The sequence below is a fragment of the Notechis scutatus genome, chromosome Z (genome assembly GCF_049901735.1).
Source record: "Notechis scutatus isolate UNSWTSFEM ecotype Mainland chromosome Z, rNotScu1.2, whole genome shotgun sequence".
NCBI lineage: Eukaryota > Metazoa > Chordata > Lepidosauria > Squamata > Elapidae > Notechis > Notechis scutatus.
Window position 1 is genome coordinate 102,615,149 of NC_142025.1, and position 20,612 is coordinate 102,635,760.

At 38.5% G+C, this 20,612-nt stretch overlaps 1 protein-coding gene across 1 annotated transcript in view; it reads right to left on the reverse strand.

Annotated features, from left to right (window-relative positions):
• The window catches only part of LASP1 (LIM and SH3 protein 1), a 44,887-nt gene extending 24,739 nt beyond the window's left edge, over nt 1-20,148 (reverse strand). The window contains exons 1-3 of the mRNA XM_026669646.2: nt 19,837-20,148; nt 13,078-13,172; nt 946-1,030 (exon numbers count right to left, since the gene is read on the reverse strand). Of these exons, the coding sequence (XP_026525431.1) occupies nt 946-1,030; nt 13,078-13,172; nt 19,837-19,905 (249 nt within the window). The 5' untranslated portion in view covers nt 19,906-20,148. The remainder of the gene's footprint in view (nt 1-945; nt 1,031-13,077; nt 13,173-19,836) is intronic.
• Between the last annotated feature and the right edge of the window lie 464 nt (nt 20,149-20,612).

Below are 20,612 nucleotides of genomic sequence, written 5' to 3' on the forward strand. Positions count from 1 at the left end.
GGAATTCCTTTCAGGATGAATCTTCTCAATCCTATTACTCTATGCTATTTCATCTCTGCACATATCACCCTACTTCTTCATAACTTAACTATCTGCCATATTCATACCTTGATTCAGGGGTGGGATCCAACCGGTATAACTACCGGTTCGGTGATTTTACATGCTGCACACGCGTGTATATCGTCGTTATCTAGCTGCCTGGACAGCTGAGCAGCGCTGTGCGCGGGTGCGCAGCGGTTGAAAAAGCACTTTTTTCCTGCTTTTTCAACCACAGCTGTGTCGCGCAAAGCAGCTGTGGTTGAAAACACAGGAAATAAAGGTCAGCTAAGAGCCCGGGCGGGCAGGTGGGCCAAAACTGCAGCAAACAGTATTGCGAACAGTTGCTGGGGTGCATCCACAGTTTCGTTGTACTTGTACAATGATAATAAAGTTCTTCTTCTTCTTCTTTCTTCTTCCTTCTTCTTCTTCTTCTTCCTTCTTCTTCTTCTTCTTTTCTTTTCTTCTTCTTCTTCTAACATAGAACCAGTTCTATGTATGCTCTCTGTTTGCTGCTTTTCATAGCAACCACTTCTACAGAAGTGGACAGAACGGGTAGAATCCCACCCCTGCCTTGATTCATCTTTCTTAGTAGGTATATAAGGACTTTCACAATTGTACTTTCATGCTCTGGATTCCTGAGCTAGTGTTAAGATACTATCTTTCATGTGTTGCATCATAAGTGTTATCTCTTGTAGAACTGACAGTTTATATTTTAATTCATTTCTGTACTTTTTTCCTTCCAGTAATATGGGAAAAGTAAACAGCTTTTATTTTTAAGCATCAAGCCATGCTCTCTTTTTAAGATATTAACTTCTTCACTAAATTCTTTTTTGAGTATGGTTGGTAGAATGCAATTGCTAACATACAGCAACCTGCAGAATGAGAATAAACAGTTGAAAGCCTTACTTGACTTTGAAGTTCACTCTGCTGCTTAAGGCGCAGGTTCTCTGGAGTGTCAGCCACCATTGTGAAGGACTGCTTTGGATAATGTCTGCAAAAGAAATAAATAAAGCAGAATTAACAGTGTCTAATCTTAATCTGAATTGGCCAATAAATATTTAGGGAAGCAGTACAAATACTTCTCTTTCTAGGTTTCCTTCACTTTTTGTCTTCTGATAAATTATAAGCACTCATTAGCAATTCAACATACTTCTATCCATCACAGTAAGAGTATTTACAATTTATTGATGTTATTTTTGGTTCCTGAAAGATTATGTAATTAATTATAATTATTAGTCAAAATTTAAATTTGAAAAATCTCAACTTTAATCTATTAAAAATTAATTCTATATACTTAAATGCAATACTCACATTGTTCTAGTAATATATTTTCTATGAAAAATTCAGCTATAAAATTTCAATCCTTATCACTGAAATCACATACGTAGTGTGCTAAATTTTGTACTATTGTTCAGCATCAGCCTTATTTTCTTTTGTATAAGATTCCATTTTCATGGGTACATAAGATATCAATCTGATAATAAATGAACCAACTGGAAGGATTCTGCACGAGAGCATGTTATAGCTTGATTTATTATATGCATATCTTTGTTCTATGACTTATGACAGTGCCAAAATGGTGTATGCATGCTGCATGAAAAGAGACGGCTCATAACAACAGTGACTTGGAGAAAATTAGTTCCTTATTAACCAATATTAGATTAATACAGTTATTACCAATGGGCAATTAAAACTATGATGAGTTTACAAAGAAATTTAAAAAATATTCTTTTAAGGCACTGCAGGCAATTAAGTAGGTCAGAAGGATATACCCACAAGCACTATAAAATTGTTTAGAATCACTTTCTTTTTTTAAAAAAGGGAAAACCAAACTTCTAACTCAATGCTACAAGGTCAAGCTTGACAATAAGCCTTAATAAATTAAACAGTAAATGAACAATATTTCAATGGCAGGAAAGCAGTTTTACCAACAAAACAAATAACTATATATGTGCACATTATTTTGTGTAACAGTTTGTGTTATTCTTGTGCAAGTTTGAACTTTTTTCCCCGGTTATCTAAATCAGGCAATATAGTTTCTACTTTCCTCCCCAGTATCTTCCTACTGCCTCACCTATTCCTATCTTTCCCTTATCTTTCCATTACTATTTCCAATTTTCTTGCTAACTCATTGTCTTAAAATGTATGTTTTACAACAAATTAAAATAAGTATATTTGATTCAATTTACCCAAGAATGACAAAAAATGAGCATAAGAACTTTGTAGCTAAATGTGAAAAATGCCTGTGAGCTTTTTCAGTATAATATCATCAGGTTTTACGAATGAATAAACTCTGTCCTAGTACAAAACAGTAAAGCAATAGAACTTTAACTCCCTCCTTTTATGGGCTACCTTTTGCTTTTTTGGACTATGAAAAGCTCTGTGTTTTGTTGAGAATTACTCTCCATTCACTGAATAACAACCTCAACTGTTTAAATTCTTTGTTCTAAGGAAGTAGCTGGCTTCAATATGAATTTATATTTTTTTACAAGATTTATAGACTATTCTTATCAGAATTGGTTCCAAGCAAGTGTCACTGGGACACTGTCAAATATTTAAAAAATCAAAGAGATAGGCAGCAGATAAATGAACTGTGGCAACTAATAGAAATTGAAGTGTATTCTACAAACACCATATCCTTGAAAAGAAAAACATGATCATCCTTTTTGGGGTGGGGGGGTGGGGGAATACAGTGCCTAAATTAAACATCTACCTATCAATTCATTTGCTTTTCACCAGTATTCTCAATAGCAAGCATTTCTAGTTTAAAGAAGACCTTCCCCAAACTCTTAATATTTTAAAACAGAATGTTATACTCTAATATCTCAAATGAAAAAGGGCCCTCAATTCTAATTCAGAATAAACTACATACATTGTTCTGTGTATATAAAACCAGAATATATGTATGGCAATATATTTAATATATAATATTATACATCCAAATCAAATATATTGCTTTTAATTTACGGAAGCATGAAAATGCTATTTTTAAGTTCTCTTAAGGAGTTCTGCAATATGAATACAAGGAATTAACCCTAACTCTTAAATAACAGGAACATATAAAATCTGCTATTTTAAATCCAAGTCGCTCTTCCTGCTCAAAATTTACCATTGAGCCAAATCTGATATACTATAACGAGAATATTGCAGCTACTGCCAAAAAGATCGCCAGGAATCTATTTTCCATCTTTCTAAAATTTCGAGTAGATCTTTGCATTGTACAGATATCTTCATTCCAGTTTTATCACTGGCTAACTATAGAGAAGAAATATTATTGTCTGTACCATAAACATATTGATACCTCAAACTTTAATTTCTTGCAAGTAACCTATCTATAAAGAATTGCAAGGAATAAAAACAGGGTACCTGATAAAGACATTAACTTTTATTTTCCAAAAAAATGGGTACAAACACACTCATATATATAGCTAATATTCAAATTATCCACATAGTAGGACCCTGATTCCAGAAGTCACAATTTAAATCCAAATTTGGCCTAATTGAGTTTTAGGCCACTGAATACTGAACTCACACAAAACAAGCTGATATTTTGCAGCCAGAAAGCTGCCGGTGATTGTCTAGCAACCTAATGAACTTTCCATTTTTTTCATAATTTTTACCTTTTTTTCTTGGCTTCTCAAATTGCTAATGTTAGTGCTTTCCAAGCACTAACATTAGCAATTAGACTAAAACAGATCACGAGCCTATGCATCTGAAAAGAATGGCATACTTCATAAGAGACCTGGACAAAATTATTTTAGATCCAATCCTGGAAACTTAAACTGCTACTACAACAGCTGTGAAGCAAGAGACAAAAAGAAATCTAGTACAGAGAACAAATCTCAATTACTCCTTTCCATTTTCTTGCTAGTACTGGTAGAAATATAAGCAGCAGAAAGTTGGCATTATTCCAGGCTTCTAAACTATAACTGCAATAAGTTCACAGTTCACAAAACCAATTCAATAATACTACTTCATAGCATTTCTAGAACATTACTCCCAACTTCCATATTTATAATTTTCTTCAAATCCCTCCTCATACCATTTTATGTCTGGTTTTTTTTTTTTTTTTTTTTTTTTGGGGGGGAACCTTTGAGACAATGTTGTCTCCTGTTGATTGCCTAGTCCAATTCACGTAATTTGTTGACAACATATTTAGAAGTGTTTTAACATTGCCTTCTTCCTTAATCCTTCATAGCGAGTGACTGGTCCAAAGTCATGCAGATGTTTTTCATACCTAAGGGAAGACTAGAACTCAGTGTCTCCTGTCCAATGCCTTTAACCAGGGATCCTCAAAACTACGGCCCGCGGGCTGGATACGGCCCAAAGACACAATGTATCCGGCCCACACAGTGATGGGATTAAGCCCCGCCCCTTGCCTCCCACCCATTCCCTGTGTGGCTGATTTTTCCCATCGCCCCTCCTACAGTCGTAGGCCTAATATATACTGTACCTTGAAGACTGCAGCCGCACTTCTGTGTACTTCTGCTCACCGCTGCTTGCAAAGGTAAGGGTGTGAGTTGGTGAGTGGGCAGGGAAGGAAGAGCTGGCAGAGGGGTGATACTGTCAGCTGAAGGACTGATGTGTGCAGGGAGAGAGGGGAGCACATGGGGGACGATGGAATCAGAGCCCTTCCTGGGTGTTTGCAGAAACTGCCCTGCCTAAATGGGGAGGGAGGAGAGCATGTGAGATAACTTGGCTTTGGAGAGAGATATAGACAGAGAGAGACTTGTTGATTGTAAGCTTCTTGGGGCTGAGAAGAATTGCTGCAAAACTTGAGTTTCCTGAGTTTTAAAGGAGCCTGAAGCTGCTGTTGTAATAAGTTAGGCAAATGGCAACACTGCTAAATTGGCCATGCCCTCAGTCACATGACCACATAGCCATGCCTCACCAGCCAGTCCGCCCCCCCCCCAACAGTCTGAGGGACTGTGAATTGGCCCCCTGCTTAAAAAACTGACAAATTGACTTTAACAATTGCAAAAAGCTGGGTTTCTCTCCTCGCCTAATCCATCATTATTTTCAGTCTCCATTGACACTTCTTCTTGATACTTCATGACAACTGGAGAAGGAAGAAAAGTGATTTGCAGCTGTCGCTATGGTATTATACAGGTAGCTTATGAAAATATATTTCCATCTGAAAATTTGAAAGCCAAGGGGAGGGGGAGAAAAGAAAATTTCTCTTTCCTAACCTTTTTTCTGAAAAAAGAAAAACCAAACTTTTTTTCATTAATATAGAAAACTTAAATCCATTTCCTGTGTGGAAAGGATACAGGACATGGAAAAAAGATGGTCCCATTGGGGATTAAATCGCAATACTTATAACTTTGTAATAACTTTTCATTTTTTAAAAGTACAAATAATCTTAGAAAAGTAACTATTCAGATTATTTAGACATCATCCCAAAACAAATGGTCAGATTATGGCTTCTCAGTATATATGGATCAAAACAATTATTTTCTTTTTCTTTTTAAGGATATAGCCTTTTCCAGTTATATTAGTAGAAATCACAATGTGGTAAACGCCAGAATATCTTAAACAAAAGCACAAAAAGGGTCATTCATTTGATTAATGATGTTAACAAGAATATAAATAAAGAAGCAGTGCTATCCACATTTTACTAAATAAAAGTAAAAGTTTTCCCCTCAATCCCAAGCAATCAGTCACATGGCCCAATCACTGCAGCATCTGCTGATTTGGTGACATCACTCCTCCTTCTCTCAGCTAGGTGTGAGACTGTCCTTGGTTCCCAGGAGAAAGTCTTGAGAAAGCATTTTATTTTGACTACACAAGCCCAGCTATCTCTAATCCCCGCTCCCTAACCCTCGCTCCAGTGTGGCATACTGAAGCTCCAGGATGGCTTCACTCAGATCAGCTTCAGGGCTGACAACCATACTTATAATTTAAATCAACACTTAGCTGTTTCATTATCATATATTTATAAATACACATATACACACACATTGATTTCTTCCTAGAATGCTAGAAAAGGATATCGCCTCTTTAATCAGCCAAGATCACTATTCCAACTGTACAGATCCCTATAAAAACAAAATACATTTTACTGTTTTAAAATAGTTGTTTTGTAAAAAGGAACAGTATGTCTTCCTCCCAGGATAAGGGAGGTCAGAGGAAATAGCTATACAGCGAGGTTACTTGCTTCCTGTCAGTTAATACAGCATTTCAAGAAATAAAGAGACCTGACTCACATCTTCTCCTATTCAAATAATTTAATCAATATAAAATCTTCTATTTCAGGGCATAGGGTTTAATTTACTGAACAATACTAATAAATCCAACTTTTTCTATTTTTTTTCTTTTAAACAACATTGTATTTTAGGGCTTGAAGAGACCTAAGGTATTTACTATATGTGTGTATGTATGTGTGTCAGAAATCTCACATAAGAACCAGCTTAAAGACTGTGACACTGAAGACTAACAAAAAACCCTTCTATAACTTGAAAATTAAAAAAATGATTACCATCATAGTGTGCCACCAAACTTATTAATTAAAAAAATATTCCTTAGAAATATTTCTCCAGAACTGCATTCTGGCCATTGATCTAGCAATACCTCCACCTATATCCAACTCCATGAGATGACCTCAACCCTAATTATCAGCCAGTTACAACCTTAACAAAGACCCAATTTTTGAGGGAGAAAAGCAAACACCTGTCTAGATCTAAATTCACTTTCAAATAGTAGCAGCATTCTTGAAGAAGTAGTGAAGTAGTGAACTGCTCTCAAGAAACAAACCTATAAAAAAAGATTATATTTTTCCATTTTAAAAAAGTACCACACCAAATCTCTATTCATTCCATGTATACCACTTTTCCAAAATTGTCAACCTCCAAGCACCTAAAGGTACTGGTAAATCTAAATTTTAAGGGAAAGCCAATCAGTGAATCTATTGAGCAAAATAGATTCTATTGAACATAGTCCACGAATACAGATAGTCTTTCACTTGCAACAGTTCATTTAGTTCAAAGTTACAGCGGCACTGAAAAAAGTGACTTGTGACTATTGCCGTGTCCTCATGGTTACATGATCAAAATTCAGACACTTGGCAACTGGTTCATATTTATGACATTTGCTGTGTTCGGAATCATGTGGTCACCTTTTGTGAACTTCTGAAAAGCAAAGTCGATGGGGAAGCCAGATTCAGTTAACAACTTTGTCACTAACTTGAGTGATTCATTTAACAATTATAGCAAGAAAGGCTGTAAATGGGACAAAGTTCACTTAACAAATGAGTCACTTAGCAAGAGAAATGCTGGGCTCAATTGTGATCATATGTCAAGAACTACCTGTATACCTCTATACATGTATGCTCAGAAACAAATCTCATAGAATATATCACCACCCACTATCAAGGATCTACCCCACAGCCAATTTCTTGGGATGTCATGTCAACAAGGGACCAGGAATATATATGCCCTCAGGCTACAAGAAGGAGAAACTATAACAGAAGTGAAGCCCTAGCCTAGCTGCAATGGTCTAATGAGGCAGGGCCAGCACAGCCATCTCCTCAAGTATCATTTCCACTTCCTTGGCTAATGTAGCCAAATTCAGCAGGCAGCTGCTCCACCCTTTTGCTAGCCTTTTGTTGTACAAACAAGTCATTCTATTCCCATCTGCTCTGTCCATGTGAAGCAGGCTGCAAAAAAATCACTTGGAGGACCATATGTTGCCCATGGAAGAAAAGCCTGAGACCAGAGGTGGTATTCAGCAGGTTCTGACCAGTTCTAGAGAACCGTTAGCAGAAATTTTTGAGTACTGCGGAGAAGCAGCAAATCCCACCTCTGACTGCAGATTTTACAGTATCCTTTCCCTGCCACGCCCACCAAGCCACGCCCACAGAATCGGTAGTAAAAAAAATTGAATCCCACCATTGCCTGAGACCCACTGATCTAATCCAACTGACAGATTCTATAATAATGGATGACTATATCTATCCAATCTCTATTCCAGCAAAACAAAGCCCATATCCTGGGAGAATCTTGTAAACAGCTTTAACAATAGGAAATGATACCTCATGTCCAGTTATTCCCACTTTAAACTGGTTTCTTGTTCTGTCTTCAGCAAAACTGTGATCAGTTTTCTTAATCACAAGGGCATATAGCAATTTGCACTGTTGACAGAATAGACTATGAAGTAAATCCTTGAGATTGCACTAAATGTGCCCCCTTCACCCTACACCATTGAGGAAAAAACTGAGAGGGCATAAAAAGCAGCAGCACCCATTGGAATGTTAAGTTCAAATTACTATATGGCACCATGACAGCAGAGAGGAAGCATAACTTTCATTGTATTGCTTTCACTGAGAAATAAACTTAAAACTGGGCACAAAGCCAGAAAATGGACAGAAGAAAGTCTGTATGAAGCATATTTGAAGAAGCACACTTGCTTCTGCCAGTATAAACGTAGCCATTTTTCTTCTTCAATCCCTCCCAAAAGATAGGACATTCATTGTTCAATTCCAGATTTTATGGAAGTTGTTTAGAAAAGAGAGCCTTGTAAGCAACATTGAACATAGTTGCAGTCCATCCCCACAATATTATGTCAAACCATGAATATATTGGGCTCTGCCGTAATATATTTTTCTTTCTTTATATAAAAACTAGCATTTGAGATTTTATATTTGAATTCAGTGGTTTGGGCAAAGAACATTTTAAACCCAAGTATAATCTGAGGCATGAGTAGCAAAAAGTATCCTAGGGTCTATAGATATTGTAGATATGTAATAGAATTTAATAAATAAAGCAAAGGCTTCTAACTCCAAAACAAGAACCTTGTTTTGCATTCTAAATTAGACTGCTGTAAATGAGCGATATGTTTTATAGGCATGCTTCAGTTCTACTACTGAAAATAATATTAGCATATGCTCAGAAACCTTTTTTTTCTACAACTTTCTTGCTACATAAGCCACAATTTCACACTTGTGAAAGCAGTCATAAGTCACTTTTTTCAGTGCTGTTGTAACTTTGAATGGTTATTAAATGAACTGTTGTAAGTCAAGGACTATCTGTACTGTGTACCCTGGTCAAGCATCGCTTATAAACTAAGCAATGAATAGAAGGAAATGAACTTCCAATAATCTTTTCAGCTATCCTCACCAACCTTCTGCACAGCCTTCCTGTCCAAACTAGTAATACCTCCAAGCCACACAGTAATACAATATGCTTTCAATTGTCCCTCCATAGAAAGTGGTAAAGATAAAGGAAGATATACTCTTCTCATTCAACACAAAATGCAGGCACTGCTGTGGCTGCATCACCAGTGTCTCACTGTTGAGCGACCAAGCTATTCTGTTTGCCAGCTGCACACCCAAAAATTTGATACTACTAGCCACCTCCACAGTTGAATTGTTAGCGTGTTTCTCACAAAATAAGGCCGGGCCTTATTTTTTTTTGACCCCCGAAAAAACGGCTAGGCCGTCTTTTCGCGGGTGACTTAATTCCCCCCCCCCTGCATCCTCGGGTGGGCAGGCGGCAACAGCTTGGATGTTGACCTCGGCGTTGGTAGGGCACTTCGTATCGGGACACCTTCCGTCACCGTTGCTTTCCCTTTTCCCTTGCTGCCGTGGCATTTAGAGCAACGCCGCGGTGTTTGGTGCAGCCACGTGCGGCCAGCCAGGGCTCCTCCCTGCAACCGGAGCCCGGCGGAGACACTCGGCTTCAGGCACTCCTGTCGCCGCTTTCCCTTTGCCTTCGAAGGTAAAGCCAATTATTTTAAAAATGACGCCCTACTACAACAAAGCCTCCCCTGCCCGAGAGGGCAGCCCAACCCCATGTGGGGAGGTGAATCTCCCAGGGCCGCAACACAGGATCAGCCCACCTCGGGAGAAGCGCCCAGCCGCCATCACTGCCTGGCGCCGGGCAGAGCGCAAAGAGCTCTGCCTGGGGTGCCCAGCGCAGCTGACAGGCGGGCCCTCCTTCCCGGCAGCAGAGCTCTCACCAAGGCAGAGAGTACCTCCCGCCGGACCCTCCGCTCATCCCGCCAGGGCTGCTCCAGAGCCATGCGGGCTGGGCAGAGCCAGGAAAGCGAGCCGCGGGTGCGCGCCCGCCTGCCAAGCAAAAGAGCTGGGCCGACCTGAGCTTGGCTTCCTTCCCAAGTCCCTCCAGCACGAACCCGAAGGTTTCACCAGGAGAGGCTGCCCGAGGCAGTGATAGCGCCCACCCGTCCGCGGACAGGGAGGGGAGGTGATGGTAGTACTGCTTCCCTGGCCGTCGGAGAGAACCCGAAGCCCCCCGTCCTTTCCACCCCTCGCCCAGCCCGTCCCCGTCCCCACGCATCTCCAAATGCTCCGGCAACTTCAAACGCTGCAGTGGAACAGGCATCAGGCAGAGGCGCTGACTCGGCGGGGCTCAGCTCGGAGGACGCGGCGCAGGCCGTCGCCTTGCCTCTCTGTCCATGGATGGGTGGGCGCTATCACTGCCTCGGGCGGCCTCTCCTGGTGGCTCCCTTCGGGTTTGGGATGGAGGGACTTGGGAAGGAAGCCAAGCTTGGGTCGGCCCAGTTCTTTTTTGTTTTTCCTCCATTTAAAACCAGGCTGTTTTTATTACAACAGATCATCAAACTTACTGCGTCCAGCTGGTAATTGCCCTCACTATAATCCCAAATAAGGCCCACTATCTGCACAATATGGTTGGTAGCAAACCTTGCACAATAGTCATGGGTCAGCAGGGTGAACAACAGCAAACTTGAGACACAGCCCTGAGGAGAACCTGTGCTCAAGAACATGATTGTTATTTCTAATATTAGTCCCAACTCACATATACTGAGGCCTATCAGTGAGAAATGGGCAGTAATGTGAAAAAAATAAAGCATGATTTTGCAGTGTGCTTTAATAGCACAGAACAGAGCCTTGGACTCACTTAATGACCACATAGTTTAGCAACCAAAATTCTGGTCCAAATTGCAGGCTTAAGTAAGGACTACCATACATACATCTGCAGGCAATCTACTTGAGAAAGAAAATATGACATAAATCAATTTCCACAATTGAAGAATGGTTGATAATTGTCAGGGATGGCAAAATTGACTGTTTTAAATAAAGAAAAATTATTTGTTGTTGTTTCTATTTAAAAATACTTCTATATTTTTTCAATTTTTAAAAACTTTAGATTTTGATGATTAAAATGATTTTATTATGGAAATGGCTTGAAACATTTAGAAATGTAAAGCAAAACATTGAGGCTGTAACATTTTTGTACTGTACTGAATTAAAAAATCAAAAGTCACTTTTTTTGTTTACTTTCTGCATTCTTTCTTTTCTCAATGTTTTTATTTATATTTTATTTTATAATAAACTTTAATAAAAAAGAAAAAGAGAAAGAAAGTATGACATATACTTAATTTTTACCTCCCTAGAATACTATTAGATAATACAATTTTGAAACTCATATTCTGATTGGGTGCTACATAGCTAAATGAATTTGATTCAATGCTTTGCCAAAGTACTTCGTCCGTTGCTGTTCTTTTGGCTTGATTCAAGTCCAGCTTGCAATGCTAAACCAGTTACAATTTGCTTTATCCAGCTTTTTCTTTGTGTCCCGCAATAAATGTTCCTCCATGCTGCACACTGCACGACTCCCTGCGTGCATCTCCCCCGTGCTACGTGACATATACCTGACAATCAGCTGGCTGGTGGGGGCACATACGCATGCGCAGTGGGGCTCTTCCGGGTGACCTCTCGCATGCCAGCAGAAGTGGCTCTGCGTGCCATTTCCAGCACATGTGCCATAGGTTCATCACAGATCTATGCAGATTGTACATTTGGAAGATCTTCAATTTTTGGACCTACAGCTATAGAAGCACCCATGATCTAGTTTGAAATAGAAACACTGGTAACATTGGTGACTAAAATATTCACATTTTACTATATGTGTAAATGTTAGCAGGGGTGGGATTCTACCGGTTCAGACCAGTTCTATAGAACCGATTGTTATGATTCATGCTCCATATTTCTGCTTCAACTTATATGTAACTGCTCTTCATTTAAAAAGTTCATTCTAATTGTAACTTGCTCTCAGTTTTTCTTTTTAATAATAAAGCTATATCTCACAAAACATTCTGTTCCTTACTGCTGACTAAAATTTGCCTTGCAGTACTTCCTTATACTTGGTTCTTCATTACTTTCCAAAACATGTTTAAATATGTTCATCTTGTAGCTCTTCTTCCTTCTGTGATTACCACTTTGCTTTAGCACAATTGTTCCTCAGTCTGGAAACTTCTCTGCAATTTTTTTCATTGTATTATTGCTAAGGAACTATTTTTGAATTTTTTTCTTTTAGTGAAATTACAAACTTTCCTTTTATATTTTGTTACAAACATATTAACCAACAGCAACACCAGTATTTTTCTTTGGCAAAAGACATTATAGTGGTATCACTGTCATTTAATATATTTGTCAGATTTCCAAGTAACCTCCAAATTAAAAAAACTCAGACTGTCATCTTCTCAAATATCCATTTTATTAGAGATGTCATATTGGCACATGTGAGGAAAACCCGAATTTGAGATTTCCAGATTTTCCCTAGCTCAAAGGGAATCCAAAATCCAACCCCTGCACCCATGGTCCAATTATTACTTCATTCCAACTAGAAACTATCCCCAGGCACTTTCCTCCAGGTGCAGAGTAACATGTCCTTGACTCTCTGAGAAAGGAATGTTGTTATGGGTATTCTTCCATTGCTCCTTGAAATCCCCCTTCCAAATTCCCAGTCATTGAATGTGGCAGCCCAGAAGCCTAAAAAAAAATGGCTTCCAAGCTGACAGTATTATTGCCATTAATTTCATATTTATCAAGAAAAAGAAAGCTTAATACAATCCATTATAGAGATTTGGAAAACTAAAATGCACTGTATAACACTAAAAATGCCATGTGAGCATTCTTCAATCAGTTTTTTCTTCATATTGCTTATCTGCAAATGATTTAAGATCTCAACTAAGATCTATAAATATATAGTTCCTTACAAAATTGTTTTGATCTATGCATCTCTAGAATTATGGGGGCAAAACTCTGAAAAGCATACTTACGCATTGCAGTATGGCTTCTTCCCATAGCCCTTGTAGTTTTTCATGTTGAGAGTCATCTTGCAGACTTCGCAATGAAAACATGCTTTATGCCAGTACTAGGGAAATATAAAACATTGCAAGTGGATTAATTAACTAAAGAATGTATATTCAAAGATAACAAGTCTTTGTACCAGTCATACATTCCTGATGGATATTTTAGATAGATGCTCACTGTAAGAACTTTATGTTGCTTAAATGTAAAAACAAAAACTGAACAAAAATACAAACATGTATTTTTATTTTATTTAGTTAGTTAGTTAGTAAAAACAGTAGTAAGTTCTTAAAATAACTACTTTGTAACCACTAAACTTATTAACTCTAACATAGTGGTCCTCAACCTTTCTGGCATCAGAAACTGGTTTTGTGGAAGATAATTTTTCCATGGACTGAGGTTGTATGCATTTCTCCTGCAACCTAAATCTGACTAAAGGCCCACAATAACACTTCCCAAATGGAAGTTATTTTATGTAATCTTACAACAAAAATACCATTGTGATATTTAAGAAAACCAAGTTTCCATTGGTTTGAAAGATATCTTTTTTATCATGAAGATGAATAGCAGAGTTAGTTCATGCTAGCATTTCTAAGTGGAAGATTTTATGTCTTCCAAAATAGGAACAGAAATTTCTGAACTGAGAAAAGATGGCACTGAATTGTCACCTGCAACTATTCTGATAATAGAAAGAATATACAAGTAGTCTTCAATTTACAACTATTTGTTCAATGTTATTATGGCCTTGGGAAAAGTGATTCACAATGTGTCTTTGAAGTTACAACCAGCACACCACTGATCGCTATTTGGACACTAGACAATTGGTTCGCATTTACAATTGATTGCAGCATCCTGTGGGCATCATCTGCAACCTTCCCAATTGTTTCTGACAAGCAACATCAATTGAGGAAATTTTATTCAATTAATGATCAATACAATACAATAATAGATGACAAAATGATTACATGATTCTGAAAAAAATGCATAATAGCTTGCTGCAATAATTTTACAGAAAACAGCTAGGAATTCTTCAGATAAATGGTTACAAATAGTACTAATTCCAAGATGCTGATAGAACAAAGTACTAGATTTAGAAGAGGACATTTAGGGCAACCCTTTCTGTTCATTCTGTATCATCCCACATCCTCAACAAACTGTAAGGGCAATCTTCAGGATTAGGAGAAAGAAGGTGGCAAATGAGAAATATTCAAGGTAGCGTGTATTTTAGACCATTTACTAATTTACTTTGTATAACATACTCCAATAATATTATATAATTAATCTGTTTCCATTTCTTTTCAAAGGTTCCATTTAATGTCAAAATGGATTAAATGTACCTATTTACTTATATAACTTTGGTTTTCATTATTTTTTATAATTCTTCTACAGCACTTTTGGAAGGGGGGAAATTGGAGCAGAATCATAAGTATAAAATTACCCATTAAAATCTTGATAATGATTCTGCTTGTTGAACTAACTTTGCTTTCATGACAATTATTTTAGAATTCTATGAAAACTATCAGATAACATGTGAAGTAAATTAAAAGTTTCTCAAGAGTATCTGTTCCCATATGGACTCTTTATTGACAGATTCCATCAAATATTTTAGTTTCTTTCATCAAGTACAAAACAGCAGCTTTCTAAACAAGACTATCAAGGAAGAATTGGTAGACTACTATTTAATGATCAAGAACAATAGTTAGATTTGCTACTGTTCTGAACACCCACAATCAGTGATAATTGCAAAGTATCCTGGAGTCAGCTAATAATATGGGAATTCACCACACCCAATTTTTAAATACAGCCTAGATGACAAGAGCATGTAATGACTCATCAGTATTAGAAGAGAAGTCTGCCTCATTTTATTGCCTAGAGCAACAGATTTGTACCTTCATATGAGTCTAAAAGCCAATTCCTCCTGCAGTTCTGTTTTATTTTTTTAATTTTCACTGAATCTTTGATATAACCAAAATCAATGTATACCCATATGTTAGTGTATGTTTTCAATCACCAAACAAATGCAGGGCAACTAGAAGTCTCAAATAGCTCTTAAAAACCAGAGCCTTCTTATCCTCATGATGTACATAATTTGAGTGACTGCAAATTTAATCTCAAATATACTCAGCAAATTTGAATACTGTTATCAGATAATAAGTCATTCACATTTATTAACATGTAGCAAAATACTGTAGCTACCAACAAAATAGGGCAAATGTATTTTCGTACAGCAACCTTTCCAACCAAAAAGTAGTATGACACAGGCCAAGTTCACACTAATATTTGCTTCAAAGTGAAAATCATATTTCAAGTTCCTAAATCTTCAATTGTTCTAAAAATGATTTGTGTCCCAGAGTTGTGATGCTCCAATTGGTGGAGGTTTTGAAGAAATTAGACAGCCATTGTTCACAATAGTTTAGGATCTCCTGCTTGAGCAAGGGGTTGACCTGGAAGACTTCCAAGATCTCTTCCAACTGTTATTCTGTTTATTCTAAGATGAAGAGGAACCAAGGATATATTATGTATGAATGTTGTGACACTGAATGTAGCCACTGTAGAAAATTATGTCTAGTGCTCAACAAAAAGGAGACCGAAGAACAATCATATATAATCATAGCTTTGACAGATTTTTTTCATTAATTAACTTAGTATTTATATAATACATGGAATCATAAACAGTCTATAGTTTTACACAGAGTAAAGTAAAACATGGTCAGCTAATTTGCAGCCCAGCATGCAATGAAAATCCAGTTTTAGAGTTGAGATGGAACATTCTTGCATACCTTTGTAAATCAATATAGATACTAGGTACATAAATATATCTAAATGCTATATTCACTATTGTTACATCAGAACAAAATTTATATTGTAGTTCTATAGAATAATACTTACTGTATAGCATAATTAAACAATAGCCAGTGTGGCTTAACAAATGGCATGTAGGAACTTTAATTTTAAAAAAAGTAGTACCCAAATTCAGCCACTATATTCATTTAGTAAATCTTTGTTCATTTTCCACATACAAGATGGGAACAATATAAACACTTAATACATGGTATAGACTGTTAAATTGTTCAATCAATTTCTTGTAACTGAACAAAAATGTAGAAGCCATTTTATAATTTTCAATGCAGATAAATTTGAGATTTTCAGATCTTGCTTCAGTAGGGCGCTTTAATTTAAAAAAATGCAATTTATCAGGAAATACAACTTACATGAGCCACTATTTAGAAAATAGGCAAAACAATTATCCACATATGGAATGAATCCATTAAATTAGAAAGTGGACTAACACCACCTATTAGAGATTCCATATAGTTACTTTCAGATACAATTCAAGAGTTGTTATAGTTGTTATCTATAAAGCCCTACATCAGGCCTGTCAAACTCCCCACCCACAGGCTGGATGTGTCATGCACTGCCCACACCCTATTTAGTGAAGGGGGAAAAAGTCCAATACCCCACGTGATGCTGCTGTGACAACATGAGTTTCACACCTCTGCCCTACATGGAATAGAGAGCCTTTCTAGCATAGCAGTTAGGATGCTGACTTAGAAAATATGAGACTGAGTTTTAGGCATGAAAGGTGAAGTTAGTGACATTGAAGCCAGGCACTCTCTCTTAGCCCAATGCACCTCACAGGATAATAGGCAGGAGTTTAGGTATGTTTGCCATCTTGAGTTAAATATTAAAAAGGCAAAATAAAATTAAAATAGGGTTTAAATATTTGGGGGAACTTTATTTCTCTAATTCTTTCTGAGATCTTGCAAGATAACAGGGTTGGCATGCTTGGTCCCACCTATTAAGCAATGTTATCTCATGAAACCAAGAAAGGGTGTCTTCTGTACTACAGTACCTGCCTTTCTGAACAATATTACTCTCAAAGCCATGATCCTACAGTCAATCAAAAGACCCCTGAAGACTACTGGCTCTTTCCCCAGGCCATGTGCTGGGAGAAGTATAATCCTGAATGGAAGATATATGTCCCTGATTAAATGTTAATACATTTTTCTCATCCAGGCATGATCATATTTTCTTTGTTAATATTAATATATTGTTTTTCTGTTTTTAATCCTTGCAAGCGCACCCACAATTTAACTGATAATAATTTAACTGATAAATATTACATGGAAGTAAATTTCAGTTTCTATCCTACTGCTTTTAAATCACAGACTGGACTTTGGAAGCTGACCAAATGTGCTTTTATGTCATAGTTTTTGCATTTTTGAATACTAAACAGAGTTTTAAAAACAATTATTCTAAACATAATGCTCGCATTGTGTCATTCAAATCTATTAACATATGGCACATTTATACATAAATTTCATGTTTATATTATAAATAGAAAAAATACTGCACAGTTCAGTTAAAATTTTCACTTGTGTAACTGGCACAACCTCTCCCTTCCTCTTAATTACTACTAAATGTCTTCCACAACATAGATTCATTTCTAATCATGAGTTAGTCCTTATAACACAGGTGTCAAATTTGATCACATCATGAGCTGGATTGTGACGTATTGCGATGTTTTTGGCCTTTGCAGAGCTGGAGTGGGCTGCGCATGACGTATCTAGCTTGTGTGCTGCCAGTTTGGCAGGCCTGCCTTATAACAACTTGTGAGTATAAGCTGTTTAAGAGAGGTCTACTGCAAAAGTGGTGAACCTGTAGGTTCCCTACTTCTATCTTATAACAAATAAATCTAAATCAAACTTCATTAAGATTTAGCTCCATTACTATTTCAGGAGTATATAATTAGTAGTTGTACTTTGACAGAGATCTCCTCCCCTTAATAAAGGCATAGTAAATAGGGAAACAAAGTTGCCACATCATCTATGAATCTAAAAAGTCAAAACCTTTTTAAAGCCAATATATAATAAGATGAGCAAGGCATACAAGTCTTTGTAGTTATAAACAGAAAGTCCCTACAATACTTGACTCAGTTTTTTTTAAACAGCAAAAAAAGCCATTTTTAAAAGGATCTGTTCTTATAAACTCTCTAACATTGCAATAACCATAGATCCAAAGGGAGATGGCAAGGGAATAGAATCTAATACAAAACAGATGATGGTTAATTTTTCCATCTTTTTAGCTATTGATACACAAAGCTCTTTTTTAAATTATGGTAAAAAGTGGTAGAAAGCTTCTCTTGACAGTGCTTCATTTAAAGCCACTTTTAAAATACATAAGAAAATTATTTAAAGTCATAACATTTGCTTAAACAAACAACTGACAATGTGGCTCAAATGCTTGTATTTTTACAAATCAAAACTGGAATGTCTTCCAAAATCAGCTATTCTGTATAACTTTTGCTTCATTTGTTTGCTGGAAATAATTTTAAAAAATCATTTTGTAATCCCTCTATTTAAAATAAAATGCAGGTAATTTGATAAAAATACAGTAAAAAATAGATATTTTCTAGGCAAGGTATCAATACCTTAAGAAAAATTAAAAACAAGGCTTTTCTAAGCCTTAGGTTTGACTATTTGCATAATTTATTTTATTGAAGTTACATTATTGCAAAAGGATAAAGTGAGAAGCCTTTACATTATAGATGCTACATTTATAACCGCCATAACAATGCCAAAAGTGTTAAGTACTTAGCAAAAGCTTTCCCTGCTTTTAACATTCCTTCCCTAAATCCACAATGTCTTTATTTCCAATGCAATATTTCCCAATTCAAACTGGGGTCAACTTAACCCACAATTTTGAGAAGCTGAAAATATAAATTCCATTAGTTTTCTTTACCACTCCATCCTCCCTAAAGTACACTTCCAACAACATAACTGTTGAATATATTTCATGCTTTCTTTGCAGGTCTATTGTACTTGCAGTAAGGCACACCTGTCGCTAGAGATCAGCAGGCTTCTCAAATTCTCTTCATACTTCCTCTTAGAAGGTTACAAAATTGACTTCTTTTCTGTATAATCCACGACAAGCAGATTCTGCACCTTAGTAGCTGCCCCCACCACCTATCCTCCTCCAAAGCATAAAGCTTTCAACGCGTCATCAACCGCCCTTTCTACAGGTGATACCACACACTTTATATTGTCCTCACACTCATGAAGTCGCTTTTTAAGTTGCAACCATGGCCCTACGGAAACATTCGCAAAAAACACATGTAATTCCACTAAGCCAGGATTTGCCACTCCACACCCAGAAAGCCTGTTTCAGCTCCGCCAAGTCTAGGAAGCGCTGGGTTCCCCTGGGTGACCCGTCCCCCATTCCCTCCTCTACGCAGCCCGCCTTTTGTTCAGGCTACCTTGTACCTTATCCTCCCACGCCCTGTTCCTTCAACCGCTCCCCGATGGTCACTCTCTAAAATGCCCCCTTTGTGCTTTCCACACGCTTTCCTTCCCTCAGCCTGGCCTGCTCTCTCCTTCCGGCAATCCACCACTTCGGAGACTGCCAGCCGGCCTCTCCCTCTCCAATTGGCCCGCCTTCTCTTCTCCTTCCACGCACACACGCTCCGCAACCGACCATCCCGCCCTTGACATCTTCGCCCCGCTCCACCCCAACCGTCCCCCGCTATCGCTCTCCCTTCACACACACACACACCCCTCCCCACACGGGCAACCCAGCAACAACCGTCTCCCTCCGGGCTGCCAACTGCCGCTGCTCCTGTTCCCCCCGCTTCGCGACCTCTACTTCAGTTCCCCACAAGCACCCCCTCAAAATCCACTACCCCCGCCCCGCCCCCCAGGGGGCTTGCGCCTTCTCTTCACGACACCCACCTTGTCAAGGCAGTTCACCTTCTCGGTTGGGTAGACGATTTTGCCGCAGCGGGCACAGCTGGGATTCATGGCGACCGAAGCGAGGTGGGGAGGGAAGGGTCTGTAGCTCTGTATGTGCGTGAGGAAAAAGAATCCTGCTGCTGCCGCCGCCTCGAAAACTGCGCCCTCGGAAAGGTTCTGCAAAGGCAGCAACGGAAAGGAGGAGAGGCGAGTAAGCAGGAAGCCACCCCGGCAATGGCTGGTGGCAACTGAGGAGGAAAGGGGCGCGGCGAGCCACTCTCTTTTACGCGCGAGCCTCCTCCTCCTTCCTCGTCAGCGCGAGCAGTCGACCGCGCGCGCGCACACAAAAGGGGTGAGGAGGGAGACGGCGTCGCCAGACGGGTCTACGGCGAGGGGGGTGGGGTTTAGTGCTCACGTGCGAGAGTTGGAAGTGGGGGGGGCGAGAGCCTGAAATAACGACGAAAAGGAAGTTTGCAGAGGCGCGCGCGTGCGCGCGCAAAGATTTCGAGGGTCGGGGAGTGAAACTTAAATATAGGCTGAGAACCGGGACCACAACGGTGGCTACGGGCAGCCTTCCCTCTGAATGTTTCCACCTTGAACTTCCCAACTATAATACCTATTATCTACAGCCAGTTCGGCCGAGTTAATAAAAAAACAGGCTTAGAAAAGCTTCCTTGCGTCTACCTAGAAGTGGGAAAACTCCCTTGAACTTTGCTCCGGAGTAGATGGGAGCTCCTGTACATACCATTACTGCCAGATTGCACACCCAATGGCAA